The sequence below is a fragment of the Delphinus delphis genome, chromosome 7 (genome assembly GCF_949987515.2).
Source record: "Delphinus delphis chromosome 7, mDelDel1.2, whole genome shotgun sequence".
In the NCBI taxonomy this organism is placed as follows: Eukaryota; Metazoa; Chordata; class Mammalia; order Artiodactyla; family Delphinidae; genus Delphinus; species Delphinus delphis.
In genome coordinates this window covers 29,094,453-29,118,373 of record NC_082689.1, presented here as the reverse complement: position 1 = coordinate 29,118,373, position 23,921 = coordinate 29,094,453, and the positions used below count along the sequence as shown (strand labels likewise).

The 23,921-nt window shown below is 38.7% G+C and overlaps 1 protein-coding gene across 3 annotated transcripts in view; it reads right to left on the bottom strand.

The window, feature by feature from the left end:
* KLF7 (KLF transcription factor 7) overlaps positions 1 to 23,921 on the bottom strand; it is a 108,866-nt gene that overhangs the window by 15,181 nt on the left and 69,764 nt on the right. For all 3 annotated transcript variants that reach the window (XR_009520114.1, XM_060016221.1, XM_060016222.1), the window contains exon 4: positions 413 to 536. Coding sequence is in view for 2 of the 3 variants with exons in the window: in XM_060016221.1 (XP_059872204.1) it covers positions 413 to 536 (124 nt within the window). In the remaining variant the exon portion in view is untranslated. The remainder of the gene's footprint in view (positions 1 to 412; positions 537 to 23,921) is intronic.

Sequence of the window (23,921 nt, the reverse complement as noted above, 5' to 3'; positions counted from 1 at the left end):
CTATTCTTTCACGTTATTAAGGATGAGGAAAAATAGTGTTGATGTTAATAAAAAGATCAGAAGCTACAGGTGACCATTCTCTATCCTATCACTTTTCCTATTATACTAAAATTATCTGTCACATCATCCCCTTGAGGGTAGGAGCTATGTCTTATTGATACCCAGCGACTATCACAGTTCTGGTGCTCATTAAATACTTATGTAACTGATCCAAGAATTCATATCATCTCTTGGTTACATGCAAGGAGGCACCCTTATCTAATTGGTTTTCTCCATGGAGAAGTAAAAGGCATTCCCAGGCCTGAGTCTCTGCAAGAGAGGCTTGTGATAAACCCAAGAGCACACGACCAGCACCCCCCCACCCATTTCAGCAACTCCCTTCCCCATCCCAGCAGCTTCTAAGTTTCTTTACCTGTCGCAGTGGTTGCATTTAAAGGGCTTTGCACCTGTGTGTTTCCTGTAGTGCCTTGTGAGCTCATCGCTTCGTGCAAAACGCCACTCACACCCTTCCCATGAGCACTTATAAGGCTTCTCACCTGCAAGAAGAGATGGAATGACCATGGTCAGCAACAGGAACAAAACGGGCACACACCTGCTACCTATTCTACAGTCTTGGAAAAGGGCTGTGAAATCATTCTTGAAAGACTGCATTTCCTAACACAGTATGTCACATTTGTTTTTTTTTTTTTTTTAAGTCTCCTGGTGTTTTTCTTGTTGTTATTTTATTTTATTTTATTTTTTAACCTTCAAAAGTGGTTTCACAAGATCTTCAAATCTGGAGCTGTCATTTCAGTTCCCAGAGTCAGAGCATTTCCTTCAACTGGTGAGGGATCAATTTTTATTTATTTTCTATTCCCTGGAGCACTTTGACCCCCTCCCCCCGACTCCAAGCAGAAAGGAAATGTGCTATTTTCATCTGAACCACAAATGTTTCTAATTCTATTTTTCTCCAGAACCTACAGTAATTTACCATTTCAGCCTATTTAGTCTTCTCCCCTCTCTTCCCTCCTACCACAAACTGTAGCCAGGCAGCTGACTGACAAGGCAAAGAGCTCAGGTCTCCCAGAACCCCAGCTCCTTCCAGTAAATGTGAGTGGATGGACAGTCACGAGAAAAGGCTACAATCTGAGAGTAAAACAAAAATCACTTAACGATTCCCGGCATTTATGTAAAATACAGTTTCAAAAGTCCTATTTAAGAAGCTCATCACTTAATGACTCCAGAGCGTTCATATTTGAGCGTGATACACATTATTACAAAATATTTTTAAAGTCAATTTGTAGAGCAAGGTTTCAGCCACGGTGAAGCTGCTTAGAAGCACGAAATTCGAGCTCTGTGCTCAAGTGACCTTTTCGCACAGTAAATACAGATGGAGGAATATGGAAGAGAAAGTACATGATTTTCCTAAGACCTTTTTTTAACCCATCAACGTCTGTCATCAAACATGACAAATACTTACCCTTCCAACTGTATGGTGGGCTGGTTCTAATAAGAAGAAAAATGATCTTTGAAATCATGAGAGTTACTGAGCCCTGTAACTGAGAGGCTGGTTAGCATAGCAGTCAACAGCTCTGAAGCCAACCTTCCTAGGCTCAACTTTTGGTTCCGCCCTTAACTGTCTATCCTTGGGCAAGTTAATCAACATCTCTGTGCCTCTGTTTTCTTAGAGATATGTACCTTAAAGGGTTTGGAGAGGATAAATTAATATACATATGTACTATATATAAATTAGAACAACGCCTGGCATAGGTAAGTATTATAAACTGCTAAACCTGAAATTTCCAGATACACAAGTGCCAAAGTAGTACGGCTGCCCCATTATTTCTCCATTTTTAATAGCTCAACGTTCACTAGGCAGCACTTAAGGAGACATTGCCCAGGTACTATACTTGACCCAGTTTCTTCTTTCCACCTTTTTCCTTCCCTTTGAACCTAACTACAAAGCATTCACAATTCTTTATTTGTATCACCTAGAATTGAACCAAACATGATTGAAAAATTTCATTTCATTAAATTGGTGCCCTAGTGGGCTGCTGCTCTGTAAAACCCACGGAGAAGAGGAATGAGAAACACAGGCATTTCTTTTCAATCGAACCAAGAGGACATGAAGGAGGGCCAGAAGCGCAGGAGGAAACCCATTCAGTTTTGGAAACCAGAAAAAAAAAAAAAAAAAGAATCACTGAGCGGTGTTAAAAGTTCACTTTCTGGATACGTAAAGCCACAATTTTGGAAAAGTGCGCTTGCTGCAGAGAAGGTGAAGAGTGGAGGGGTCAAGTCAGCTTTGGAGTTAGCACACCTGGGATCTTATTCATTCTTTGCAGACACCAGGCCTCAGGGTCCTTATCTGTCAAGTGGGGGTGAGATGCCTGTGTTTATCGTGAGGCTTACATAAGTTGTTGTGTATAAGGCATTTCCAAAGCCTGGCACAAGGTAAATGTTCAATTAATCTGAACCCCCTTTCCTCCCCGTTCGTCTATATTCTCAGAGGCTGCTGAGGAGACAGGTCTAACTGGCCGTCAGTACGAACTTCCAGGGCTCAGGCTCCAGACAGCTGGGTCTGGAGTCACTCTGGGCAAACTAAATATTGGAAACCAGAGAGTCTTTTAAAGTTTTAAGTATTTTCTCAGTATACTGATGGAGAATGGACCAGAAAAACTGTGCTCTTTAGATCTGCTCTGAATGAGTGGGTTGCTGAAGGGGAAATAAGAGACCCAAGTAGGAGACAGAAGTGCCCTCTCAGAGAGGCCTGTTGGCATCATTTACTTAATGTTATTGATCACCCACGAGGCTCTGTTACTTCAAACAAATCTGACACAAACAACAAGAAACAGAGAATGAGGCACCAAAGACTTCAGAAATTCAAAATACCTTCCACCCTCAAAGGCCTTCAAATGAGAGTAAAATTGGAGGGTCCTGGAACCTTGGGTACCAAGCGTACCCCAAATGCAACAAGGCATCTGGAAATCCCATGACATTCTACAGCAACAAGCAGAGACATCCAGTCCCCAAAATCAATCCCACAATCGAACAGACCCGTCCATCACAGGCAACCACATTCTGAAGGACACAGGAAGGACACAGAAAATGAGGGAGATTAAAGTAGATGTCTTTGGGTATATTTTTTAAAAAGTTCAAAGAGTTTGCTTTTCCCCTTGCTGAATTTTTTTTAACCAGTTTTGTTCTGTTCTATTCTGACAAATAATGTCAAGGATTTAGTTATTTCCCAGAAAATAATGTAGATGCTCTGTTAATTCCTGGCACAAACCAACCATCCTCTTCCCAGTAGCTATTTCAGTGTCCTTCCAGTGGCTGCGTCCCTTTTGCCACTGCACAGACAGAAACTAAAACCAGCTTGACTTAGCTCTGAATCGTGTCATCTAACATTGTTTCCTGCTTGCAGCAGGTGCTATACAGAATAACACTACGGACAAGACCCTCTGTGCCCTGCTAGTTTAGCCAAGTTATGCTACAGTGATGCATCAGGTTATTTTTCTAGCTCCTGAGTAATTGACCTACAAGTTGCCATTTCCGCAAATACTCACTAATAAGAAATTTAAAATAACCAAGAAAGAACAGAGCCAAATGAAGGAGTAGTGCCTGAAACAGGGAGAGTTCAGAAATCAGAGGGACAGGAAAAATACAAAGAATTGGGAATACAATTTCCTAACTAAAGCTCACAAATAGTGTGGTTAGGCTGGCCTAGTTTCTGGGTTCTGTACCCACTTCCACAAACTAATATCTACTCTCAAGTCAGTGAAATTCTTCCGTCAGCACTTTGCATGGCCAAGATTACATCCCCCAGACACCAACACCCGACTGCTGGATCTTGGGGGCAGAACAACCTACACCCACAATGCGTTAGTTTTTATCCTAACACCGTACCTGAGGGTTTCTGCTCATTTTATGAATGGCTTGGGTTTTCTTCTTTAGAAAAGAACGGCTTTCTTTATAAAAGAAAACAAAGTCTTTTAGAAAAAAAAGACGGGGGGTGAAAGGGGTGTAGGAGAAAAGAAGGAAGGAAGGAAGGAAGGAAGGGAGGGAGGGAGGGAGAAAGAAAGAAAAGAAAAAGGCAGTTCAGTAATAACTGAACAGATTCATGCAAAATCAGCTCATCTGCCTCACTCTCCCTTCTGTCCTTGCTCCACTCCAGGTCCTATTCCTGGGTATAAAACAGAAAATGTCATAGCCCTGCCCCACGCTACACTTGCGGCACCTAGAATGCCCAGCATTTGGCTCACTGCATCTCAAGAGTGAACAAAAATGTTCAAGAGAGGTCTCTGTGAGACAGGCAAATGGGACACAGGCTTCAAACATCAGGACTCAAGTCCCGAAGGAGTGCGTGAATGAAGGCAAGCACGTGACAAAGAGGATGTACAGGAGAGCATGACAATGCCTGCACGATTCACAGGGCCCGCAGTTGAAGCCGCTCTTCAGAATTTTAGGGGGAACATCAAGAACTGCTTTACCTTTCTGGAAATTATTAACCCCAGGAAACTCATTTCCCTGGGGGAGTATGTGTCACGTCAGACGTGACAGTAGGTCTAATCAGGTGTAAATAGATTTATAGCCATATGAGGGCTCTTAAGGAGAGTTAAGGATGCTTGAGAAACAGGACTGACATTTAGCAAGGCTGAATCATGGCACAAATTCATGCTTCCCCACAAAATGGCCTCTGAAATGGAATGTGGTCTAAAGCAGTGTGGCATTTTTTTTTTTTTAGTTTCTTATAGAGTAACTCTTCCTACATCACAAACATCACATTTGATTGATCAAAATATATTGTTACCATTACCTTTTGAACATGTACCTCCAATACATGCAGATTTATTCATGAATTATATAAACGTACTAACGTCCTAATATATTAGGATATTATAAAACATACACTCAATATAGAAATTTAAAAGAATTAGGGTCAATTAAATATAAATAGAAGTTATAAATTTTTCTTCCTGCACTCAAAAAGACTGTGTTGCACAACCCTATTTCGAGACCGTTGCCCTACAGGGTAGATGAAAACAGCTTGGCTCCAAGCTCACTGGTCTCTGTGCTTCTATCCTTGGCCCCTACGGTCTATTCTCGCTGCAGCAGTCAGAACAACCCTTTGAAAATGTAAATCAGAGCATGTGTGTCCCTTAAAGGGGACTTCAATCTTTATATTTCCATATAATTGTTTTCTTTAAAATCCCCTGGATTTTATTTTATGCATTTAAAAATATTATTCTGCAGAGGGTTCCACAGGCTTCACCAGACTGCCAAAGAAGTTCATGACCCAAAAATGGTTAAGAAGATATTAAAGTGTAAATGCTCCAATGGTTTCCTATTGCTTTTTGAATAAAAGTCAAAAGCCTATAAGGTCCTCTAGTATAGAGTCTACATGATCTGCCACCGCCAACCTGATTCCCCACGCCCTATCTGGCTGCTCCCACCTCAGAGCCTTTGCACTTGCTACCTGGAACACTCCTGTTGCCTCACTTCATTCAGGTCAATGTTCAAATGTCTCCACCTCAGAGAGACCTACCCTCCCCATCATCTGCTGAACAGCAGATTCTGTCATCTATATACTACTTAGTCACTCTGACATTAGATTGCATATTGTTTGTGTGTACTACTGTCTGCTTCCCCTAGGAGAGTATAAGCTTCATGTGGGCATCTCTTTTGTTCATTGTGATACCAACAACACTAAAGCGGGGCCTGGCTCAATCCTGTAAAAGAAACTGCATGAATAAAGCATCCTCATTTGCAACAAAGACCCAGGTACAGCAGAGGGGCAGGACAGCCTGAGTGATTTCAGTCCCTCTCCATGTACTGAACTGGCATAAGAGTAGAAAATGTTTGCTTGCTTGTTTAAATCTGGCCACGCCTCTGTAACAGGGACTACAATGTGAAACTCTACAATGGATTAACTATTCCTTCACCATCAAAGATCACTTCCCACTTCTTCCCTATCTGCCCGAGCCTAGAAAAGGAGTATCCTGAAAACCTTCCTGTAAATCTTCATCTCAACCCTGGGATCAGTCTCCTGAGAAACATCCCCTCTGGGAAACCAAGTGCATCCTTTTACAGAACTCATTGTAGAGGTTCTCACTGAAGATGGGTTTGGGAGAGCATAAGTGATACGTCAAACATATTGCACTATACGTTTGCCTTTAAGATATAGATTGTAGCATGAAGTACGAACAGGTGTCAGAATCTTGCATTAAAAGTCTCTTGAAAATAAACATTGCTAATGCAAATTTTCTGCATTCATTTCCTGATCTGCAAAGTTTCAAGTTCCTAATCCATTTCCTAAGGAGACTAGGATGTTGATGTACCTATGTTTCTGTTAAAACTAATTCTATTTCATTTTATTTGTTTAAAAAATGTAGCTACTAGATTTCTGTTATCTGGGCATGTTAGGGTCCTAGTCTCCTTAGGACTTGGATTAGGAATTTGAAATTCTGTAGATCAGGAAATGGAAAAGCAAAATGGAAAGGAGAAAGGGTACTCTGTAATGGGTTTATATTGTCACCTAGCACATCTAGAGGAAACCAGCAAAGACCCATCAATTGCTTTCACATCACACTCAGCAACACTAGAGAATTTAAACACCTGGGGAATACAGATACTGAGAGAGAAAATGTCACAAAGCTTTCTTAACACTGGACAAAGAGGCTCATCCACCAGAGGGCAGACAGCAGAAGCAAGACGAACTACAATCCTGCAGCCTGTGAAACAAAAAACACATTCACAGAAAGACAGACAAGATGAAAAAGCAGAGGGCTATGTACTGGATGACGGAACAAGATAAAACCCCAGGAAAACAACTAAATGAAATGGAGATAGGCAATCTTCCAGAAAAAGAATTCAGAATAATGATAGTGAAGATGATCCAGGACCTCAGAAAAAGAATGGAGGCAAAGATGGAGAAGATGCAAGAAATGTTTTTAAAAGATCTAGAAGAATTAAAGAACAAACAAACAGAGATGAACAATACAATAACTGAAATGAAAACCACACTAGAAGGAATCAATAGCAGAATACCTGAGGCAGAAGAACGGGCAAGTGACCTGAAAGACAAAATAGTAGAATTCACTGCTGCAGAACAGAATAAAGAAAAAGAATGAAAATAAATGAAGACAGCCTAAGAGACCTCTGGGACAGCATTAAACGCAACAACATTCGCATTATAGGGGTCCCAGAAGGAGAAGAGAGAAAGGACCCGAGAAAATATTTGAAGAGATTATAGTCGAAAACTTCCCTAACATGGGAAAGGAAATAACCAGCCAAGTCCAGGAAGTGCAGAGAGTCCCATACAGGATAAAACCAAGGAGAAACATGCTGAGACAAATAAATTTAGAAAATTCAGTAAATTTAGAAAATTGAAATCATATCAAGCATCTTTTCTGACCACAATGCTATGAGATTAGAAATCAATTACAGGGGAAAAAAACGTAAAAAACACAAAACACATGGAGGCTAAACAATATGTTACTAAATAACCAAGAGATCACTGAAGAAATCAAAGAGGAAATCAAAAAATACCTAGAGACAAATGACAATGAAAACATGACAATCCAAAACCTATGGGATGCAGCAAAAGCAGTTCTAAGAAGGAAGTTTATAGCTATACAAGCCTACCTCAAAAAACTAGAAAAATCTCAGGTAAACAATCTAACCCTACACCTAAAGGAACTAGAGAAAGAAGAACAAACAAAATGCAAAGTTACCAGAAGGAAAGAAATCATAAAGATCAGAGCAGAAATAAATGAAATAGAAACAAAGAAAATAATAGCAAAGATTAATAAAATTAAAAGCTGGTCCTTTGAGAAGATAAACAAAATTGATAAACCATTAGCCAGACTCATCAAGAAAAAGAGGGAGAGGACTCAAATCAATAAAATTAGAAATGAAAAAGGAGAAGTTACAACAGACACTGCAGAAATACAAAGCATCCTAAGAGACTACTATAAGCAACTCTAGCCAATAAAATGGACAACCTGGAAGAAATGGACAAATTCTTAGAAAGGTATAACCTTCCAAGACTGAACCAGGAAGAAACAGAAAATATGAACAGACCAATCACAAGTAATGAAATTGAAACTGTGATTAAAAATCTTCCAACAAACAAAAGTCCAGGACCACATAGCTTCACAGGTGAAGTCTATCAAACATTTAGAGAAGAGCTAACACCCATCCTTCTCAAACTCTTCCAAAAAATTGCAGAGGAAGTAAAACTCCTAAACTCATTCTATGAGGCCACCATCACCCTGATACCAAAACCAGACAAAGATACCACAAAAAAAGAAAATTACAGACCAATATCACTGATGAATAGAGATGCAAAAATCCTCAACAAAATACTAGCAAACAGAATCCAACAACACATTAAAAGGATCATACGCCATGATCAAGTGGGATTTATCCCAGAGATGAAAGGATTCTTCACTATACGCAAATCAATCAATCTGATACGCCATATTAACAAACCGAAGAATAAAAACCATATGATTATCTCAATAAATGCAGAAAAAGCTTTTGACAAAATTCAACACCATTTATGATAAAAACTCTCCAGAAAGTGGGCATAGAGGGAACCTACCTCAACATAATAAAGGCCAGATACGACAAACCCACAGTCAATGTCATTCTTAATGGTGAAAAGCTGAAAGCATTTCCTCTAAGATCAGGAACAAGACAAGGATGTCCACTCTCACCACTATTATTCAACATAGTTTTGGAAGTCCTAGTCACGGCAATCAGAGAAGAAAAATAAATAAAAGTAATACAAATTGGAAAAGAAGTAAAACTGTCACTGTTTGCAGATGACATGATACTATACATAGAGAATCCTAAAGATGCCACCAGAAAACTACTAGGGCTAATCAATGAATTTGGTAAAGTTGCAGGATACAAAATTAATGCACAGAAATCTTTTGCATTCGTATACACAAATGATGAAAAATCTGAAAGAGAAATTAAGGAATTTAAATTAAGGAATGGTAATCTCCCGTTTACCATTGCAACAAAAAGAATAAAATACCTAGGAATAAACCTACCTAGGGAGACAAAAGACCTGTATGCAGAAAACTATAAGACACTGATGAAAGAAATTAAAGATGATACAAACAGATGGAGAGATATACTGTGTTCTTGGATTGGAAGAATCAATATTGTGAAAATGACTATACTACCCAAAGCAATCTATAGATTCAATGCAATCCCTATCAAACTACCAATGGCATTTTTCACAGAACTAGAGTAAAAAACTTCACAATTCGTATGGAAACACAAAAGACCCCGAATAGCCAAAGCTATCTTGAGAAAGGAAAATGGAGCTGGTGGAATCAGGGTCCTGGATTTCAGACTATATTACAAAGCTACAATAATCAAGACAGTATGGTAGTGGCACAGAAACAGAAATAGAGATCAATGGAACAGGATAGAAAGCCCAGAGATAAACCCACACACATATGGTCACCTACTTTTTGATAAAGGAGGCGAGAATATTCAATGGAGAAAAGAGAGCCTCTTCTATAAGTAGTGCTGGGAAAACTGGACAGTTACATGTAAAAGAATGAAATTAGAACACTCCCTAACACCATACACAAAAATAAACTCAAAATGGATTAGAGACCTAAATGTAAGACCAGGCACTATAAAACTCTTAGAGGAAAACATAGGAAGAACACTCTTTGACATAAATCACAGCAAGATCTTTTTTGACCCATCTCTTAGAGAAATGGAAATAAAAACAAAAATAAACAAATGGGACCTAATGAAACTTAAAAGCTTTTTCACAGCAAAGGAAACCATAAACAAGACGAAAAGACAACCCTCAAAATGGGAGAAAATATTTGCAAATGAATCATCGGACAAAGGATTAATCTCCAAAATATATAAACAGCTCATGCAGCTCAATATTAAAAAAACAAACAAGCCAATCAAAAACTGGGCAGAAGACCTAAACAGACATTTCTCCATAGAAGACATACAGATGGCCAAGAAGCACACATAAAGCTGCTCAACATTACTAATTATTAGAGAAATGCAAATCAAAACTACGAGGTATCACCTCACACCAGTTAGAATGGGCACCATAAGAAAACCTACAAACAACAAATGCTGGAGAGGGTGTGGAGAAAAGGGAACCCTCTTGCACTGTTGGTGGGAATGTAAATTGATACAGCCACTATGGAGAACAGTATGGAGGTTCCTTAAAGAACTAAAAATAGAATTACTATATGACCCAGCAATCCCACTACTGGGCATATACCCAGAAAAAACCATAATTCAAAAAGACACATGCACCCCAATGTTCACTGCAGCACTATTTACAATAGCCAGGTCATGGAAGCAACCTAAATGCCCATCAACAGACGAATGGATAAAGAAGATGTGGTACATATATACAATGGAATATTACTCAGCCATAAAAAGGAACAAAATTGGGTCATTTGTAGAGATGTGGATGCATCTAGAGACTGTCATCCAGAGTGAAGTAAGTCAGAAAGAGAAAAACAAATATCGTATATTTACGCATATATGTGAAACCTAGAAAATGGCACAGATGAACTGGTTTGCAGAACAGAAACTGGTATACAGAAGTAGAGAACAAATGTATAGACACCAAGGGGGGAAAGCGGCGGGGGGTGGGGGGTGGTGCTGGGATGAATTTGGAGACTGGGATTGACATGTATACACTCATGTGTATAAAATGGATGACTAATAAGAAAATAAATAAATAAACATTTAAAAAAATTGGAAAAAGAGTAACCAGTAAACATCACTCCATAGCTTGGCAATCCCTTCTCAGGGTGTATGTGCTACAACTAAAAAACACTCCACGTTATTAACGCTGCTTTGGAAAACTGTCTCAGAGTTCCTCTTAGATTCCAGCTAAATTTTTTTTTTTAATGATAATGTTTGAAACATTTATTTACTAAATCACTTTGAGATTGATCTACATGAATTCAATAAATTAAACATTTAATGGAAAATTGTAGTGAGCAATGCAATATACAGGTCATGATGCTGTGACAGGTTTGTAAATTCTCAAACTCAAAGAAAACGACCATGGCCCCGTTTTCCAGATTGCCACTTTTAAGGTGGAAATGGCTTCCAATTATTATTATTAACATTGTTAAATATTATTAATAATCATTGTTCTAGCTGAATTTTAAATATTTTTTTCCCAAGGTTTTTAGATTAGGGGAGTGATGGAAAAATGAGACAAGGGCTTTATTTTCCTGAATTTCAAAAGTATTTATAACTATTACATAAAATAAAATATGTACTCATTTATTTATGCTCCATGTTGATTGTTTTCATTCATCCATTTACTTGCTCACCCAAAAGCCAACTGGGTGCTAGGGCCTGAGTTACTGAATTTATGCAAAGCACCAGACACTTTACAGACCATACAAACATTTACTCTATTTTTTTTTAATTTTTAAAACAACTAATAAAATAATAACTGGCCTAGATTAGGTTAACTCCTCATTGCCTGGATCACCACCTTAAAATGGTTGTTTAAAAATTTATAAATTAAAATTTAAACCTTATATCCTTAATGAGGTATAGCTCCTACTTCAGAATATGGAGAGAGGTGAGAAAGGATTTTGACTTAATCCCACAGCTGTCAACAACTGCAGTGTCCAATACAGTAGTCAGAAACCACATGTGGCTGTGAGCACTTGAAATGTGGCTAAGACAACTAAAGAACTGAACTTCCGGGCCTCCCTGGTGGCGCAGTGGTTGAGAGTCCGCCTGCCGATGCAGGGAACACGGGTTCGTGCCCCGGTCAGGGAAGATCCCACAGGCCACGGAGCGGCTGGGCCCGTGAGCCATGGCCGCTGAGCCTGCGCGTCCGGAGCCTGTGCTCCGCAACGGGAGAGGCCACAACAGTGACAGGCCCGCGTACCGCAAAAAAAACAAAAACAAAAACAAAAAACTGAACTTCCAATTTAATTTAATGTAAATTAAAATTTGAAAACTGAAGCAATATAAAGAATATTTTATACTCTTCTTTTGGTAGGACTGTATTTAACTTTAACCATTGAAAATTTAGCATATGGATTTAGGCATGCAATAAGTATAGAATACACCGGATATGGAGGACTTATTAATAAAAAGAATATGTAAAATATAGCTCAATAATTTTTCATATTGATTTATGTTGAAAGAATATTTTGGATATATTGGTTTAGATAAAATATATTATTAAAATTACTATTACCTATTTCTATTTACTTTTTACAAAATGTGGTTACTAGAAAATTTTAAATCACATATATGGCTTGCATATATTTCTATTTTAGACAGCACTAGTTTAAAATATAGCTTCTATGTAGAATTCCCACCATTAATTCAAGTGTAAGGCCTCGTCCTTTCTAAACTCTTACCAATGCCCAGCACAAAAAGCTATGTTACCACCCTGCTATCCAGATTCACAAACCCTAACACACATCATCCAAAACAACTCATCTCTGTCTGCAGGTAAGGAGGCAAAGTCAAATACTGATACTTCTGGTCTAACTCACTGATAGTGAAAATACCATCAGCCTCTTCAGTGTGACAACCTGGGTTCAGCCAACATTAATTGTTGGTTCTAATATGCACCAAGCAATGACAGTGCTAGAGCTTAAAGCAAAAGCAAATGGTCTTGGCACTAAAGGAGTTCCCAGGTGGGGAAGCCCCACGCGTGAACACAAACAACACAAGCCCAATGCAACTGATCAATGTGTGTGCATGGATGTGTGGAGGAGGCCATCCCTAGACTCTGTAGGACCCTCAGGGTAGGCTTCCCTCAATGCCCTGATGAAACTTGAATCATTGGTCTGGTGGAGAGATAAAGGACTAGTCATCCAAAACCAGATTCTTTTAGCTCTGGCTTTGCCACATACTAGCAATACAGCCTTGCAGAGTCAGTTAACTTCTTCTGGATTTACTGTTCTTAACCGCGTAGAAAAGAAATTTTAAAACATCTTCCCTCTTCTCTTGTAGTTATGAAGATTCAATGGAATCTAGTACATAAAAGTGGTCAATTACGAAGTCCCAAATGGATAAAGGGTGTATTGACAATGATGGTGATATCAAAATGGAGTTTGCAGGTGTGCAGGAGGCCAGAGAAGACTATGGGAACAGAGACCTCTGTCACCTCTGTATGCAGGGCAAGGGCACAAGGGCTTCTCCATGAAACTTAAACTGGAGCCCAAGCATCACACTGAATCACTTCTCAGACCCACCTAGCTTTGTAAAACACGGCCTGGAAATACACAGGATTAAGCAAGTCTTTGGGGACATATTCCATTTTTAATGACTGTTAACTTTTTCTAAACGTTCCTTTGGAGGTGAATTGTTAGATTCTTAGTGAATTTGTCTGAAATGCTGAAGGAAGACTGGATTGGTCATGAAAACAGGCAACGATCACAGATGCTGGAACAAGTATATCTCTCAGCAATTATAGAATTTTTGCAAATGTGCAACCTGTGAGTCCAATACATTTGTTTTTAGATACCACAGCATGTGTCCCATAAGGCTAGGGGTATCATAATATTCTCAAAGTCAAACTGATTTCTTATTTTATCAAAATGTATACAGCATTCTAATATTTTCAGTAAGTTACAATTAATTCCCTTCCCCCAGCAAAACAAAAACAAAATCCCACAACTCTTAAGAGAGTAATTCTCAAAAGACTGTAAACTCACTTAAAAATTCAACACTCATACCTGAAGTTATATGATCTCAAGCTGTAAAACAGGTAAGTATGACCATTCGGGGAACTAAATGTCTTTCTGGCACCATGGTTAATTTTTTCTTATTTTGCTTTGATTCTTACTGGCTTCTTTTTGTTGCTGTTGTCCAATATTAATTTTAAAAATTATTTTTATCAGCTTTTTAAAGATAAATTCAAGGAAAGTTTAATATCAATTTGGAAATTTAAGTACATTTTGGTGATTACCAAAGTTACAATAAAAGTTAAAAGCTAGATAGAAATTAAATTTGAAGAAAAAATTTGTTAAAACATTTGTCTCTTTTCCTGTCACAATAACTACACCATGTGAATTTATTTGAAACTAATTTGTAGGGCATTTCCTCCATTTAGCAATAAAGATATTACTCTGTAAGCCAGGTCTCCACAATTCAATGTGATGTATTTAGGTAAGAATTTGATTAAGAACTATGAATTTCAAACTCATGGCCAAAATCTTTGATTTTTGTATTCAAATGTAAATATAGCATGATTGCAAAGGATACATGCAGGAACAGTGTATTACTATTACAACCATGACCAAACTATTAATTTTTGAATCATTTAAAAAAATTTAATTTTAAAAATGTAACTTTAGCCCCAGTCAACATGTTCCAAGCTTAGTTGATATGAAAAAAGTATCACCAAGCCACTGTGAAAGTAGTAATATCTCTAATGCAGCAGTGTGCCATGCCCTTCAGAAGCAAACCAACATAGAACAGGAACCCTTCCCCCCAAAGGTCCAACGAATTTCAGAGGCTGGTAACTCAGGTGTACAACTTCAAGTGAGTACTGGCAGGAATTTATTCTTCTAGCATGAAGGGAGGTAGTAAGAAAAAGAATAATGGGTAGCACAGAGCTTTGAATGAGAGTAGGCCTTATACCTACTGGTGAGGATCTGGGAGAACCCGAGGGCAGCGGGAGAGGATTGTGTAGCTGGGATTTATGAAAAAAAGAGGGGCATGGAGGTCCAGTACCAATGTGTCGGGAGGGTAGGCTAAAACAAATCTCACTGGATCCAGGACACATGGTAGTCACCAACTGGCACATATCACATTAGTAGATGATGCCTAATTTATTGTCTTAGATACACTGAATTTTCCTTTTTTGCTAACTAAAAATTGGATAATATAAGCTTGAAACACATATATTAGGGTACAGAGTTAATTTTCTGCTACATATGTGATATATATGGAAAGAGATGGACCGGTGGTATAGAAAACCATAAAACTGGATAATCCAAAAACCACGTTAGATCTGATTTTGGAAATTATCAAATGACTAGTGTTAGCATCCTGAATTTGTTCTGATTCAGCTAACGCAATCATTAATTGTTATTCCCTGATTATACAAATGCAGATGGTAGAGAAGTGGTCTAAGCAAATCAATACTGGATAAGGTAATTTGTCTTAAATTAAAAAACAAAAAGGTAACTTTATCAATCCTCAAAAAGCCCAAATTGTATCATTTACATACAGACGATGGAGATATGGGCCCTCACCTGGACCAGCTACCATTCAAGCTGAATAGATATGGATCCAATTCCCTAGAGATTTCGAGTCAAGATTTAAAGCATCAATTTGTCTATATAACTTAACTCTCCCAAGGTTAACCCCCTTTTTTCCCAGAGACCAAATTTCCCCATTAGCTAAACCATCCCACATGCGTACCTGCCCAAGTATGAAGTTTAAGGAAATAAAACTCAAAAGGAAAATATTAGTCTCTTATTTTGACAATGATAACTTATGCAAGATGCTCTTCAAATACCACTGCCTATGTACTTTGGAAAAGATGTCCACAAAACCATCTCACTTTTTTCCCTACCCTTATCTACCCACTACTCCTTCCATAAACCCCTCACTCTCCAACATTCCCAAGCAGCCCGCCCCAGTCCTTCCTGCGTACGGGGATGTCCTCAACTCAAGATGTGTCTGTCTTCTACGTGTCAGCCCAAAGTATTGCTCCTTCTCAGAAAACTATAGTTTTGTCCGAGTTTTCACTCTTTGGCCACGTGTTTGCTATTTCCTATAGATATTTATCTTTTTATGCCTTGATCTTTTGCCCTGTCTGAGTATCCAATGTGTCTAGGAACAGAGCTAGATGCTTTCTCGCTTGCCTCTTTGTCATCACCCACTGTTGAGTACCAGCTCAGGCATTCTCAGTGCATATAGTTCACTCAGAATGACACTTACTAATGAACAGGTCAGTGATCAATCAGAAATCAACAGTAACATCCTGCCTTCCAGATTCACAAACCCTAACATGCAATTGTTTCCGACACACCTCATCTCTGTCCACAAGTGAGCAGGCGAAGTCAGATACCAAGACTTCTGGTCTAACTCACTGATGGTGAAAATACCATCAGCCTCTTCAGTGTGACAACCTAGATTCAACCAACATTACTTGTTGGTTCTTATATGCACCGAGCAATGACAGTGCCGGAGATTAAAGCAAAAAAGTAAAGGGTCTCTGTTTTAGAGGGGTTTCCAGGTGGGGAAGCCCCATGTGTGCACACAAACAACAAAAGGCCGATGTGTCTGATCAGTGCATGTGCGTGGATGTGTGGAGAAGGCCATCCCTAGATGGCCTTCTGTAGGACCCTCAGGGTAGGCATCCCAGAAGAGAGAAGCCTCACTGAAACTTGAGGGATGCCAGGGACAAGGGAAGTGGGCATTTCAGGGAGAAGGAACAGCAGATACAAAGGCCCACAGATGCGGAACAGTGGGGTGTCGCAGCTGAGGTGAAGGGTGAGTATATGAAGAGGAATTTCAAGAATGGACTGGAAAGAAGTAAGAACCACACCCTTAGGGGTCTTGATGACAAGCCACCCCCCTCCCAGGAGACTGATCTCCTTGAAGTGAGAGTTCATGTCTGTACATAGCTGTATCCTCAGAGCCTAGCCTAATGTGTGGCACCAGTACCTCACAAAGCGTATCCTCTGGGAAGCGATTCTAGACCAACTCTGGTAGAACTGGGTGCCCCTTCCTCTCTGATCCTATAACTTCTTCAGGAGGGTCTTATCTTACTGCTTGAGTGATGTGTTTACATGCTGTCGCCTCACAAAACCAACTGGTCCCTGCAAGGGTAGAGGCCAGGTTTACTTGCCTTAGTATTTCCAAGACTTACTTAGAACAGTGGAGACATTTCAAAGACCGTCAATTAACTTGATCGAACAAACATGCATCTATGACTAGTCCTTAGTTCAAACCCTCCTTCAAGCACTGTAGCTTAGATCCTCCTACAACCTCTTTCTGCTGCTTTGTAATAGGAATTAGGAAGAAAACACAATGATTGAAGCCACCCATGGAGTCTACATTCACACACACACACACACACACACACACACACACACACACACACACACACACAAAACCACCTCCCCCCAAATCTGCAAACAATTCAGCACAAACATGTTGACACCCACATATGTAAAAACATCCCCACACAATCTGTCAGACTATATCCCTCTAACCTCAAACAGCCTTAATTTTGTCTGTGCTAAACCCACAGCTACAAAATACGTTTCTCTTCATTCTTCTACTAAATTTTCAACTTGGGGTGAAAATGTCAGTGCAATGTGATTTGATACTTTGGAAAGAAAAAAGTGCAAGAATATTAAGATGTGGTTAATTTGACCCTATAGGCTTACTTTCTCAAAGTTATTCATTTCCCAGTCACTTCATATTATGCCAATAATGCAATATTCTCATAAAATGCAAAATGTAAATTAAATTTCCATTCAGAACTTCTGGCATACCACAGGAAGCTAGTTTCCCTGCAGTTATTTTGACTGTGCAATGTGCCACAAACTAAAATGCACTACGATTTTTTTTCTTACCATATTATACTTTTAGAATTTCTGAAACTGAAGTGCTTCATGTTTAAATGTCTTAAAAAGAGGCTATTCTTAAGACTCAGAGCAGAGCAGCAACAGCCAGTTGTCCTTCTATAGTCATTCTCCCTTTTTCTATCATAAGAGAATCCCCAGATTTTAGCCATGCTCATTGCTACCCAGAATGAGAATTCTACTTCCCAGCTCCTTTGCAGTTGCATATCGACATATAACTAACTTCTGGTTGATGAGATGTGAGTGGAAGTGACAAGTGCAATTCCAAGCTGTACTTTTAAAAGTTGGGACATCCTCTCCCCTTCCCACTTTCAAAATAGTTGCATGAAAACTAGGTTGATATAAAGCAGGCCTGGGAGTAGCCATCTTGAATTGCATGGACATGGGCGATCCCTTAAGGACAGAAACCCTTGGGATGGGAGAGGGACCAACAGGACAGGAGTCTGGGCTTTTGAAAACTTCTCAGAGCACACCTGCCTCAGAGCCTGGACTTTTATGTGAAAGAGAAAAAAAAATCTTCCATCTTCTTTAAGCCTCTGTTAGCTTGGGTCTCTGTCACAAATAGCTTCATTTATGTTCTTATTAATTCAAAGGGTAAACAGAAAGCAATGAATGAAAATAATACACGCCCAAATGGAAAACTTACAGTAAAAGCATTATTTCACATCTCAATCTCACTTTTTGTTTTATTCAGAAAGGTTGCCAGAACTTCTGGAAATGGAGTATCATGTTTGCAAGTACAGTTCAGTGGAAAATACATACGCGCGCGCGCTCACACATACACACACACACACACACACACACACACACACACACACACACGACTCACAATCAGGAGACCTGGGTTCTAGCCTTTACTCTTACTACTTATTTGGTCTTAGACAGTTACATACTCTTTGAGTCTCACTTTCCTCCTCTGCAAAATGGGGCTAACCTCTTTCTTTTTTTTTTTAATTAACATCTTTATTGAAGTACAATTGCTTTAAAATGTCGTGTTAGTTTCTGCTGTGTAACAAAGTTAATGAGTTATATGTATACATATATCCCCATATCCCCTCCCGCTCACCCTCCCTATCCCACCCCTCTAGGTGGTCACAAAGCACAGAGCTGATCTCCCTGTGTTATGCAGCTGCTTCCCACCAGCTATCTATCTTACATTTGGTAGTGTATGTATGTCAATGCTACTCTTTCACTTCGTCCCAGCTTACCCTTCCCCCTTGCCATGTCCTCAAGTCCATTCTCTATCTCTGCGTCTTTATTCCTATCCTGCCCCTAGGTTCTTCAGAACCTTTTCTTTTTTTTTTTTTAGATTCCATAGATATGTGTTAGCATAAGGTATTCGTTTTTCTCTTTCTGACTTACTTCACTCTGTATGACACACTCTAGGTCCATCCACCTCACTACAAATAACTCAATTTTGTTTCTTTTTATGACCGAATAATATTCTACTGTATATATGTGCCACATCTTCTTTATCCATTCATCTATCAATGGACACTTAGGTTGCTTCCATGTCCTGGCTATTGTAAATAGTGCTGCAATGAACATTGTGGTACATGTCTCTTTTTGAATTATGGTTTTCTCAAGGTATATGCCCAGTAGTGGGATTGCTGGGTCATATGGTAGTTCCGTTTTTAGTTTTTTAATGAACCTCCATACTGTTCTCCATAGTGGCTATATCAATTTACATTCCCACCAACAGTGCAAGAGGGTTCCCTTTTCTCCATACCGTCTCCAGCATTTATTATTTGTATATTTTTTGATGATGGCCATTCTGACCAGTGAGAGGTGATACCTCACTGTTGTTTTGATTTGCATTTCTGTAATGATTAGTGATGCTGAGCATCCTTTCATGTGTTTGTTGGCAATCTGTATATCTTCTTTGGAGAAATGTCTATTTAGGTCTTCTGTGCATTTCTGGATTGGGTTGTTTATATTGAGCTGCATGAGCTGATTGTATATTTTGGAGATTAATCCTTTGTCAGTTGCTTCATTTGAAAATATTTTCTCCCATTCTGAGGGTTGTCTTTTCGTCTTGTTTATGGTTTCCTTTGCTGTGCAAAAGCTTTTAAGTTTCATTAGGTCCCATTTGTTTTGTTTTTATTTCCATTTCTCTAAGAAAGGTGGGTCAAAAAGGATCTTGCTGTGATTTATGTCATAGAGTGTTCTGCCTATGTTTTCTTTTAAGAGTTTTATAGTGTCTGGCCTTACATTTAGGTCTTTAATCCATTTGGAGTTTACTTTTGTGTACAGTGTTAGGAAGTGCCCTAATTTCATTCTTTTACATGTAGCTGTCCAGTTTTCCCAGCACCACTTATTGAAGAGGCTGTCTCTTCTCCATTGTATATTCTTGCCTCCTTTGTCAAAGATAAGGTGACCATATGTGTGTGGGTTTATCTCTGGGCTTTCTAGCCTGTTCCATTGATCTCTATTTCTGTTTCTGTGCTACTACCATACTGTCTTGATTACTGTAGCTTTGTAGTATAGTCAGAAGTTTGGGAGCCTCATTCCCCCAGCTCCGTTTGCCTTTCTCAAGATTGCTTTGGCTATTTGGGGTCTTTTGTGTTTCCATACACATTGTAAAATTTTTTGTTCTAGTTCTGTGAAAAATGCCATTGGTAGCTTGATAGGGGTTGCACTGAATCTGTAGATTGCTTTGGGTAGTAGAGTCATTTTCACAATGTTGATTCTTCCAATCCAAGAACATGGTATACCTCTCCATCTCTTTGTATCGTCTTTAATTTCTTTCATCAGTGTCTTATAGTTTTCTGCATACAAGTCCTTTGTCTCCTTAGGAAGGTTTATTCCTAGATATTTTATTCTTTTTGTTGCAGTGGTAAATGGGATTGTTAATTTCTCTTTCAGATTTTTCATTGTTAGTGTATAGGAATGCAAGACATTTCTGTGATTTAATTTGAATCCTGCTACTTTACCAAATTCATTGATTAGCTCTAGTAGTTTTCTGGTAGCATCTTGAGGATTCTCTATGTATAGGATCATGTCATCTGCAAACAGTGACAGTTTTACTTCTTCTTTTCGATTTGGACTTTATTTCTTTTTCTTTTATTTCTTTTTCTTCTCTGATTGCTATGGCTAAAACTTCCAAAACTATGTTGAATAATAGTGGTGAGAGTGGGCAACCTTGTCTTGTTCCTGATCTCAGAGGAAACTGTTCCAGTTTTTCACCATTAAGAATGATGTTGGCTGTGGGTTTGTCATACATGGTCTCTATTAGGTTGAGGTGGGTTCCTTCTATGCTCACTTTCTGGAGAGTTTTTATCATAAATGGGTGTTGAATTTTGTTGAAAGCTTTTTCTGCATCTATTGAGAACATACAGTTTTTATCCTTCAATTTCTTAATATGGTGTATCACATTGATTGATTTGCGTATATTGAAGAATCCTTGCATTCCTGGGATAAACACCACTTGATCATGGTGTATGATCCTTTTGATGTGCTGTTGGATTCTGTTTGCTAGTATTTTGTTGAGGATTTTTGCATCTATGTTCATCAGTGATATTGGTCTGTAATTTTTTTGTGACATCTTTGGTTTTGGTATCAGGGTGATGGTGGCCTTGTAGAATGAGTTTGGGAGTGTTCCTCCCTCTGCTACATTTTGGAAGAGTTTGGGAAGGATGGGTGTTAACTCTTCTCTAAATGTTTGACAGAATTCACCTGTGAAGCCATCTGGTCCTGGACTTTTGTTTATTGGAATATTTTAAATCACAGTTTCAATTTCAGTGCTTGTCTGAAATTTCAGTCTGTTGATATTTCCTATTTCTTCCTGGTTCAGTCTTGGAAGGTTGTACCTTTCTAAGAATTTGTCCATTTCTTCCAGGTTGTCCATTTTATTGGCCTAGCATTGCTTGTAGTAGTCTTTCATGATCCTTTGTGTTCTGCAGTGTCAATTGTTACTTCTCTTTCATTTCTAAACCTGTTGAGTCTTCTCCCTTTTTTTCTTGATGAGTTTGGCTAATGGTTTATCAATTTTGTTTATCTTCTCAGAGAATGAGCTTTTAGTTTTATTAATCATAGCTATTGTTTCCTTCATTTCTTTTTCATTTATTTCTGATGTGATCTTTATGATTTCTTCTGCTAACTTTGGTGTTTTTTTGTTCTTCTTTCTCTAATTGCTTTAGGTGTAAGGTTAGGTTGTTTATTTGAGATGTTTTTTGTTTCTTGAGGTAGGATTGAATTGCTATAAACTTCCCTCTTACGGCTTCCCTGGTGGTGCAGTGGTTGAGAGTTTGCCTGCTGATGCAGGGGACATGGGTTCGAGCCCTGGTCTGGGAGGATCCCACATGTCGCGGAGCAACTGGGCCCGTGAGCCACAACTACTGAGCCTGCGCGTCTGGAGCCTGTGCTCCGCAACAAGAGGTCGCGATAGTGAGAGGCCCGCACACTGTGATGAAGAGTGGCCCCCGCTCGCCGCAACTGGAGAAAGCCCTCACACCGAAACGAAGACCCAACACAAAAATAAATAAATTAATTAATTAATTAAACTTCCCTCTTAGAACCACTTTTGCTGCATCCCATAGGTATTGGGTTGTCGTGTTTTCATTGTCATTTGTTTCTAGGTATTTTTTGATTTCCTCTTTGATTTCTTCAGTGATCTCTTGGTTATTTAGTAGTGTATTGTTTAGCCTCCATATCTTTGTATTTTTTTACAGATTTTTTCCTGTAATTGAAATCTAGTCTCATGGCATTGTTGTCGGAAAAGATACTTGATATGATTTCAATTTTCTTAAATTTACGAAGGCTTGATTTGTGACCCAAGGTATGCTCTATCTTGGAGAATGTTCCATGAACACTTGAGAAGAAAGTGTATTCTGTTCTTTTTACTTGGAATGTCCTATAAATATCAATTAAGCCCATCTTGTTTAAAGTGTCATTTAAAGCTTGTGTTTCCTTATTTATTTTCATTTTGGATGATCTGTCCATTGGTGAAAGTGGGGTGTTCAAGTCCTCTATTCTGATTGTGTTACTATCGATTTCCACTTTTATGGCTGTTAGCATTTGCCTTATGTATTGAGGTGCTCCTATGTTGGGTGCATAAATATTTACAATTGTTATATCTTCTTCTTGGATGGATCCCTTGATCATTATGTAGTGTCCTTCTTTGTCTCTTCTAATAGTCTTTATTTTAAAGTCTATTTTGCCTGATAGGAGAGTTACTACTCCAGCTTTCTTTTGATTTCCATTTGCATATAATACTTTTTTCCATCCCCTTACTTTCAGTCTGTATGTGTCCCTAGGTCTGAAGTTGGTCTCTTGTAGACAGCAAATATATGGGTCTGTTTTTGCATCCATTCAGCCAGTCTGTATCATTTGGTTGGAGCATTTACTCCATTTACATTTAAGGTAATTATCAATATCTATGTTTGTATTACCATTGTCTTAACTGTTTTGGGTTTGTTATTGTAGGTCTTTTTCTTCTCTTGTGTTTCCTGCCTAGATACGTTCCTTTATCATTTGTTGTAAAGCTGATTTTGTGTTGCTGAATTCTCTTAACTTTTGCTTGTCTATAAAGATTTTAATTTCTCCATCGAATCTGAATGAAATCCTTCCCAGGTAGAGTAATCTCAGTTGTAGGTTTTTCCCATTCATCACTTTAAATATGTTCTACCACTGCCTTCTGACTTGCAGAGTTTCTGCTGAAAGATCAGCTGTTAACCTTATGGTGTTTCCCTTGTATGTTATTTGTTGCTTTTCCCTTTCTTCTTTTAATATTTTTTCTTTGAATTTAATTTTTGATAGTTTGATTAATATGTGTCTTGGCATGTTTCTCCTTGGATTTATCCTGTGTGGGACCCTCTGCACTTCCTGGACTTGACTGACTATTTCCTTTCCCATGTTAGGGAAGTTTTCAACTATAATCTCTTCAAATATTTTCTCAGACCCTTTCTGTTTCTCTTCTTCTTCTGGGACCCCTATAATTCAAATGTTGGTGTGTTTAATGTTGTCGCAGAGGTCTCTGAGACTGTCCTCAATTCTTTTCATTCTTTTTTCTTTATTCTGCTCTGTGGCAATTATTTCCACTAGTTTATCTTCCAGGTCACTTCTCCGTTCTTCTGCTTCAGTTATTCTGCTATTGATTTCTTCTAGAGTATTTTAAATTTCATTTATTGTGTTGTTCATCATTGTTTGCTCTTTAGCTCTTCTAGGTCCTTGTTAAGTGTTTCTTGTATTTTCTCCATTCTGTTTCCGAGATTTTGGATCATCTTTACTATCATTACTCTGAATTCTTTTTCAGGTAGACTGCCTATTTCCTCTTCCTTTGTTTTGTCTGGCGGATTTTTACCTTGCTCCTTCATATGCTGCATATTTCTCTGTTTCCTCATT